The sequence below is a fragment of the Centruroides vittatus genome, unplaced genomic scaffold (genome assembly GCF_030686945.1).
Source record: "Centruroides vittatus isolate TY-2023 unplaced genomic scaffold, ASM3068694v2 contig_1154, whole genome shotgun sequence".
Taxonomy (NCBI): Eukaryota; Metazoa; Arthropoda; class Arachnida; order Scorpiones; family Buthidae; genus Centruroides; species Centruroides vittatus.
The window spans coordinates 1034943-1044405 of NW_027120741.1; the positions used below are offsets into that span (position 1 = coordinate 1034943).

Below are 9463 nucleotides of genomic sequence, written 5' to 3' on the forward strand. Positions count from 1 at the left end.
ACCTGTTCTGTCTCGGGAATGTCCCGAGGCAGAACAGGTGGAAGTGGAGATCCTGCAGTTTCTCTGTTTACCATTATTACTCTCTTACTTCTTCGACCACGAATAACAAAATAATCGGGTTGGGAATTAAACATCGTCGCTATGCTTGGAAAACCATACTGTGCAGGACGACACGGAACTCCAAAGCGTTTCAGAAACAGTGATTCAAAATTTTGTAGAGGCGACTGACCTCCATTCTCATGAAGCGAAATAAGGATATCACGAAACAGCGTGAGAAGTGGTATCAATTTAACAACACCTTCTTCCACCTTTAAGGAGCTTCTCAATTTAGATATAAGCTTGGGTAAGCTGAAGCACCAAATTCTTGACAGTGCAATGAGTAACCATGTTGATTAGCATATATGCTAATTAGCTTATCTAACAAGATACATTGCTGAGGCGATGATCGCACAATAGATACTAGTCTGTCAGCTAATACCTTTAGTTTTTCTTGTTCTGTAAGCATAAAGACTTTTCTTCATCAATCCTGCAAACGTCTAAAATGTCAGGAATTGCTTCAAAGAGTTCTATTAATTTTGAAAAGCCATAATCAGATACCCGACATTGCTTGCCAAAATGGTGGTGATAGGCAGGAATGAATTTACTAAATGGCGTAGAGCAGTTTGGAACATGCCTAAATAGCTCTATGACTTCAGCTGCAAATTGTTTTGTTCTCTTTATTTCTTCTGAAGTTTGTTCTCTTTTTTGGAATGCCTATGATTGTCTCTTCTTCAGAAGATGCTACCATAATTATATTTTCAGAAAGCTCTGCCAACATGTCGACCGTTTCACAGACTCCGTAATCAGTTATGCCAAATGCTTTATTTATGCACTGCTCATAAATTATGGAAAGTTCTTTAAGGGTTACTTGCTTACTTGCTCTCGACTTCAAGATTCGAAGGAGATCGGAAGAAAATCTTTTAATTTAAGTCCGATGAGTGAGTATTAATATACGATTCTGTCCTTGGCCTAAAATCTGAACAGAATGAGGAACAGCTTCGAGTCAATTAACTTAGTAAATCCATAGTCGGCTACACGGCACTGCCTTCCAAAATGATGGTAATAGGCAGGAATAAACTTATTGAATGGAATTGAACATTTTGGTTGACTTCCCAATAAGTCGATCATCTCTTGAATGAAGAGCGCAAGTTGTCCTGCAAGGGCAGGACTGATGCTACGCATTTCTTGTTCTGAAGGTTTATTTTCTAACCACTGAATTTTTTTAATTGCTAAAACTGATTTGGTAATCTGAACACTAGTGTGACCGGATGGTCGGAGTCTCTTTGACCCCTCGTCAGGATGTGACACCACCGAGTCGATCGAGACTCGGAAATCGCGACGCAGAGTTCTTACGTCACGCGAGCGGTCGCGAGTGAGCGGGTACGTTCGCGGTGGAGGTGGAGGTAGGAGAACCGAGGAAGTGAGTCACTCAAGACACCGGCTAAGTAACAAGGATAATTTTAATAAGGGAGTATAACAAAATTACAGCAAGACGCATAGCTAATACGGACGTATTTTTAGATACGCGGAGAGAGAGAGTTTACAAACGATTCGCGAGTTGATAAATACCTTGGTTAAGCAAAGGTGAGAGTCCGGGAGCCGTCGTCGGGTATCCCTGAGATGATATGTTCCACGGAGATTCACAATCAGAAGAAACAGTTCACAATAGAAAATAATCCGTACGGTACTATGTTTTCGGTATAAATTCCCGGTCTTCTGGGTGGGGTCGCTTCGGAAGATGGCGGAAAGGGTTCAGGGTTGGATTCGCGGTAACTAAACGACGACTGCTGGATTTGTCATCGTTCGTTCGTTTTATTTTTCCACTCGGGTTTTTTCCATGAGGTCAGAATCTCGTTGTTAAGGGTCGGGTGTCCAATACGTAAATTTCTTCTAAAAGTTCCGGGTGGCATACGTCTAACTAGATGGATCAGCCTCAACGAGGAAGCAAGTTCGTGGGAAATAATTTTTATGGGTTTCAACAGATCTTCTGATAAAATGGTGGAGAGAAAAATCGAAAAATTTTTGATTGAACACCTTCGTCCCTTCGTCCGTCACACTAGGAATACAGGCCATCAAATGTTCTAATGGTACCCCTTTCCCAACACCTTGAGATTCACTGCCATGCTGTTGACAGTTTTCATTATTACCATCAACATCTGATGAAACTGCGATAGTTTCTTGAGACAGCTTACTTTCCACATTTTCCATTATTGGTAATGGGCCAAATTCTGCCAGGTAACATAAGCAAAAACTATTTAATGGTAATGATCCTTGAGTATACAATAATGTATGTACAGTACACGAGGTGCTAATGTTTTCAAAGATATTTGAACATTTGGTAGAGGATAAACACTATTTTGCTCAGCCCATCCGAGAGACTCTGATACATGAAAGTGTTGTTCGCAATACGGTTTTTCTAAAATTTGTTGAACTTCTTGAAAACTTTCAGAATCTGTCGGAGATGGAGTATAACGAAAATCTGAATTCAAACACACCATTCTTCCCATCGAACTTTCTATGACAGACACAGCATCTTTCATTTTATATAGTTCAGAAACACTTATACTTCTATGATATCTTCTTTCAAAAATCTCTCTGAATTTAAAAAGAGGCAATCTTTTTGAAGGTATATCCATTAAAAGAGCAACCACTTCAGATCTAAGAATGTATAATGGAGGTGATCGATCAGTGGCAACGTAAGAAATCAACGATCTCTTGAAACCAATTCTGCGTCTATGCAATTGTGATATAGCGTATTGGGCATCTGAAGTGATGGAACTTTAACAACGGCTTTTAAACTTCCATATGGCTGTAAAAGCATCGATATATGCAACACCATAATATGCTCACGAAAAACAGAAAGTAAAATTTTCTTCATTTCATTAGCGTCAATATTTTGATCGAAATTGGTTACCAGCAATTTAACAGGTGATGACGATGTCGCTCTTCTAACTGAATGAGCACTATCACCCAGAGAAAGTGGGTGAATGCCAACTCATTTGATTTTGATAATCTGAATTATTAGAAAAGGGGCTAAAAATATTGGAGAATTTGAGTTATAATTGTTAAAATTGTTTGTTATGGAACTGGTAGAAATGTTATAATTACCAACTATTGTATTTTGTGGATTATAAATATTAGAATCTGATCTTGAGATAGATTAAAACTGAAATCCAGATTTAGGGGTACGGTCTACCATTAAAAATAGAGACACTCTTCCAACATTTTTTTGAGATAATCTGTTTCCTGTTTCAGACACGTCATTTGCTTGAGAAGTAGATGAAACAATTCATTGATGTTTTGATCTTGATATGAAGACCACTTGAAACTTTTAGAATCCTGAGTGTCACACAATAAAGAATTCAATTTATCACTTCTTTCAGATGCAATTCTCTCTGGACAGTTATCAACATTTTTCCTTGAAGCACTATCTTCCATTATATTTGGTGGTGGAGGAAACTCAACTTTTGTTTTTAATATTGGCATGTCATTTTGGGTATTTACACATTCCACTGCTTCATTATATATTCCAGTTTGACTAACAGGTGAAGAATTGCAGCTACTACTTCAACTAACACAATGTCTTGTGTTTTTGTAAGTTTTCTGTCTGTTTTTATAATGTTTCTGACTGTTATAATCTGCACATTCATCTCCACTGGTTGATGGCTGAAAATATAATACTGTTCTCTTTTTTCCAAATACGTCTTATCTGTCCATCCGATTCTTCGCTATTCTATAACAAAGCCAACTTTCCTAAATACATTAAAACGCTAAGTACAGCTCGTCTTCGTCCGGCAGATACTAGCTTAAACCCCGATGTATTATAATATTCTAAATTTCATAATCCAGTTCGAAAGTAAATAAGTTTCTGATTTAAAAATCATGAAATATAAGGGTTAAGTATAGATTATGAATGACAACAATACAACATGATTTTGCACTTGTTTATTATTCAAATTTTTGGAAAAGTCTTGATTATTAAACACATAACTCTCGTATTTAAAGGTTATCAAATTGATTAGCTAGACGATATAATTTTTTAAACTCTTCTTCCATTAAAACATTACTAAGTTTGCCAGGGAAATTCGTAATAATACCGTCGACCTGTAAACTGAATAAAATATAATATATTAATAAAAATAATATTGATGCATTTTTATAATTATAGAATAATTTAACACTCAAATATTATAGTAAAAAATATTTTTATCAAGTGATAAAATCATTACGAGTGGATCTTACCTGAGCGCCTTTCTCATTGTTGATTTAAGATCGGTAGTCCAGAAGTAAACTTTGTCAAGATATTTCTTTGATGCTAAATTTCTAACTAAAATACTATAGTATAATTTAGATAATGAAAATGGAAGGCAATTTGCATTGCCTTCACCTTTCCATCTTCTTTTCGTAATATTTAATGTATTATAAGTTTTGACTGTTGACTGAACATCGCTCGTAGAAATGTCCCAAGCTGTTAAAAACAAAAATTATAATATTTTATGTAAAAATATAAACAATATATTAATAAAAAATACCTATTGAATTGATAATTTTAACTCCTCCACCAGATGATTGGTAATCAGACTCTATTGTAAATCCATGAATAAAGGAGATATCATTGATGGTTGGAATGCTGAGCATAAATTTTAATGGAGAACCTTAAAGATAGGATTAATATTAAGTAAAATAATATTTTTAAAAATCTTAAATATATTTCTGTAAATTTATATGGACCTACCACTTCTAAATATGTATCGATATAACTTCTTCGCCATATCAACACCAGCATGGAATTTGCACCGATCAGAAAGCTTACTTATTTTCAAATCAAACATTACCATAATCAGATTTGGATGATATTTGGGGCTTTCTCAAAAGGATTAAATAAAAATATAACAGAATTAAGTTCAATATACTAAAAACAATCGATAAATTACTCTCGGTATGTGTTACCTGGATTAGAAATCTCGTCGAGTTCTGCCAAGTAATGACCGGCTTTAGCGTATCTCCAACAATTTCGAAAACAGTCGCAGGGAAATCCATGATAAGTATATTGAAACTGGCATTTAGAATTAAACGTTGCATCTACTTCTATAGCGTTAGCACCATCTTTTAGACTTGGCACAATTTCAGAGATGCTATTGACCATATGAGCTATATTCCATACTGGACGAAGAAAACCAATTAACAGGTTTATCTGAAATAATTATAAATACAATCAACTTGTTTGAATTTATTATCACATGGGTACACTCTTGTTTCTTCTGCCATCTATTGGATTTTTGTGTAACAATATTTATTGCTAACATCTTAATCAGATTTACATCATATTTAATTCAATTAAATTTCACTTAAAATAACCATTTTTTCTTCTAGGATATGTTCTTATTAAAATCAAATATTCTATTTACTTTTATCCTTTGCTTTCATTAATTTAAATAAATTCTAATTTTTAATGGAAATGAATTGCATAACATTTATACACTAAATTACGTTTATTTGTTAATTAAATTCCTAAAGATAATGTTTGAAATATATTATATTGTTAAATATTTAAAATTATATAAAAGAAAAAAGTGTGCAGATTTATATTTTAGATAAGAAATAAGAAATTTAATTCTATTTATATGAAAATTTTACCTGAGCAATGAATACGAAGACAAAAAATAATATTTTAGCGTAGTTCATGATCAGTTCTTTTGAGGAAAAACTGCTTTATAATTGCTGAATTAAAAAATATCACTTAAATAGCTCAATAACTCTATCAAAGTTATATGAACTTTAATGTAAACACGCTCTAAACTTTATTTATGTTGATAGTTTTCGAAGTGTGTATACTTTCTATAAAAATTTGAGGCCCATTTAAGGTCAAACTATATTAGAAAGAGCTATGTCAATATTAATACGATTTTATACGAAAATATTTTAAAATTTCTTTCAATATGCGAAGCATTTAACTTTACAGAAATCACTTTAAATCAATTTAAAATCTGATAAAATTGAGTTTGATTTTCTTCAGATAAGCTAAATAGATTGAATTGAAAATTGCTAGATCAAATTGAGACTCTACAATCAGATTTCATTCATTTTTTTTCAAAAATTTACTACTTTATAATATATATAAAGCCACTTACATTCGAGTGCGGAAGCTCATTAAATATATTATCCAATCTACCTTTAGCCTTGATCTCATTTAAATATTTCGCTTTATTATATTCGGTTATGGCCAGAGGATATTAAAAAGAGAAGAGAAAATGAAGAAAATAGTATTTAGAAGATAGAAAAAAAGTATAATAGATAATCATTGCCTTTGACGGAATGAATCGAATTACAAACATGTTCGTAAAAGTTGGACAATCAGCTGAAAACGTTAAGGTTAAGAATAAAAATGTCGTTTCTTTTAACTCACTGCAGCAAAAATACGTTAAAAAAAGACGACGAGATGTTTCTAAACGTCTCTTCCGATACAATATGTCAATATGTATTAATATAGATAGTAATGCGATTATTCTTGAATTAAATTTTCGTTTTCTATAACAATATAGCGAAGTTATTTTATAGAGAAACTCCTCTATATATTATATACTGTATATGTACAGTACATAAGGCTTTTTTCATTCAATTTTTCTGTTGTTGTTTAAAATAAATCAATAAATTAAATTTATAAGATTATATTTTAATAATATATCATGGTCGAGCCTGTGAGAGGGGCCACAAATTTGCAGTCTCGGTCTTTTCTGAAAGACAAAGTGTTAATCAAATTAATGAAACAAATCAAATTGTTGTCATTTATTAAAAGAAATTCTAATTAATATTTTTTCTATAGCATATTTGGGAAGAGATACAGTACATTAAGGTTAGTTGTCTTAGTTCTATGTCTTTTTAGCTTAATGTAAAAACATGTTATACATAAAACCTATTGATATATGTGTTTTCCTCTAATGTTATTGGATGCGCCTCTCTTAAATTCTTATTATTATTATTTATTTATTTTTTTTTATATTTTCCCGGCTGTTATATGTAACAGAGGGAAAAGCATGGAGTTCGATCAAAAAATGACCCCTCCAAGATTTTTCAAATTTTTGGACTGAGGAGACCTTGAAACATCGAGAAATGCAAGACAATTCGGGGGGGGGTTCTCTATGTATGAATGTTAGTGTGTGTGCGTGTGTGTGGAGCAAGATTTTGTTTACCCTGTTTGAAGCTTAATAACTCCTATGCTTTTTGTCGAAAATTTCTGAAATTTTGCAGTTAAGATTGTGTATCAGAGGGATTGATGCTGTTAAATTTTGGTGGTTAAAGGTCGAGAGGTGGGGAGATAATGAAGATCGTGTTTATCTCCAGTTAGGTCAGACTTAATGACGATTTTACTCGTTATTAGCATTTTTTTCAAAAAAACAACCCATCCCAGACCCTCAAAATTAAGCTTTTTGGTATTTTTATAATAGTTAAAAATATAAAAACTTTTTAATAATAAAATATAACAGATGGCACCATCAAATATTGCCGTGAAATTAAGCAACTCGTTGCTGGATTTATTTTTTTTTATTTTTTATATAAAAGACTAAAACTTTATGTGTCCGGGCCTTTGCCAAATGTCCCTGTTAATACCCTCCACTCTGTATGAACATGCTCTTAGTTAAACTATTTTTATATTTAAAATGAATAAAATAAATGATGATTGAGATTTAGATAACATCGTTTTAAATCTATTAAAAGTTGAAAATTAGATTTAAGAAATTAAATTTTTGTTAAAAGAAGAATCCTTTCTATTATCTTTGCTAATTATTGGTGCAATTAAAAAGTTTCTTCTGAAATTAGAAGAATTTTAATTGCTTCGATTTTGTTTCGATGGAAGAAACTATAAACAAGATTTCTCACGAATAAGATAATTTTTTTTTCGAATTTAAATAAATTTTAATATTTAAAAAAAAAATCCCAATTAATTTATAGGAAATTTTAGTGATGAATTTTAATTTCTAATTTTAAAGGGAAATTTTCGAGTTTGAAGTTTTGTCGTGTGATTTAAAAATTGAACGTAATTAAACGATTTATCTTGTTAAGTTTTGTGGCGTGAAGCCAAATTTTTATAGATCAACAGATTAAAAGCATTAATCTGTTTATTTTGTTAAGCTTTTATTATGACAACGTAACTAATAATAATAACGTTGTCGTAATAAATGAGTTAATGTCTTTAAACAAAACAAAAAAAATAAGCGTATAATCATCATAAATTCGATGAAAACTTTGTTTACAAAATATAATTCTGTCAAGGGAAGCATTTTTCTTAATAGAATTAAATTATGTTTTGTTATTTTTATAAATATTTGTTATAAATATGTAATCTGTAGCATCCTGTTATTAAAAAAAGCTTCTTCGCTATGACATTTATAAAAATTCTATTTTTTATCTTCGAGAAAATCCATTTATTCTTATGAAGTTACGTTTCACAAAACTTTGGTTGCTGCTAGAAATATTTAATGTCATCAGATAATTAAACTTTACAGACAATTTTGCTTTTTTTTTTTTTAAACGTTGTTACGTGAATGTATTTTTACCAGAGGCTATGCTTTTCGTTTTGTATTGCTTTTCTTCTTATTTGAAGTCATAGTTACATACTTGACTTACGCAAATTTACATTATATAATTTATAAAATGCCGTGTTATTTCAGCTATACCAGGTAATCAAAGACACGTCTGGTAAAATTAAAAATTACAATAATTAAGAAATTTAGCCGAACTTCAATACAGATCCATCCTAAATAATTCCACCCTGATAAAGCGTCAATATATGCGCACGGATCTTTATGTTTTTTTAGTATCTGTGAATTACTAAATGAGCTATTTTGCTTTGAAAACGCCTTTGTATTCACTAAATTATGTGTTTTTTAAACTCAAATTTTTATATAGACCTTATTATTATACAGGCTGTAATTCTTATCGATTAAATTATTTCGTTTAAGTGCCACATTTGATTTAGGGTCAATTCTGAGGGCTAACACAAATAATGACGTTAAATCGAAGTTTGTATTACTTTTATTTGTTGTAATTAGATTTATTTAGATATTTCTTATGATGTTTTAGAATGATAGTTTTGTACGAATTATCTGAAATGGTAAATAAAAAAGTATTTTTAAAATATATTAAATTGTTATTAATAATGATAAATAATTTAAAAAAACCTTTATTAGCAATTTTCATAACGAGCAATTATTTAAATTTTTAATCGTAATTTTAATTTATTTAACTTAAAATACATGCTTTTCATCTCAAATTAGTAGTGGCTTGTCCCTGTATATCATACTTTTCCTTTAACAGAGTGGTACTGGTTATCTATCTAACATCTTTCACGGGAAAATTTTGAATTGGAATAACGTGACTTACAGTTTGTTTCGGAAGTTCGTGTATACGTAATTAGGGCTCCTTG

General features: G+C 31.2%; 1 protein-coding gene and 1 pseudogene across 1 annotated transcript; both read right to left on the reverse strand.

The window, feature by feature from the left end:
• Positions 1-322: 322 nt before the first annotated feature.
• LOC136978597 (meiosis regulator and mRNA stability factor 1-like) lies at positions 323-3525 on the reverse strand (annotated as a pseudogene).
• Positions 3526-4031: 506 nt separating this feature from the next.
• LOC136978603 (dermonecrotic toxin LspiSicTox-betaIE1ii-like) lies at positions 4032-5806 on the reverse strand. The gene is made up of 6 exons (XM_067274344.1): positions 5677-5806; positions 4990-5233; positions 4775-4906; positions 4572-4694; positions 4282-4507; positions 4032-4150 (listed from the first exon to the last, which is right to left on the reverse strand). Exons 1-6 carry the CDS (start codon positions 5722-5724, stop codon positions 4039-4041), a joined length of 885 nt encoding a protein of 294 aa, XP_067130445.1. The 5' UTR covers positions 5725-5806; the 3' UTR covers positions 4032-4038.
• Between the last annotated feature and the right edge of the window lie 3657 nt (positions 5807-9463).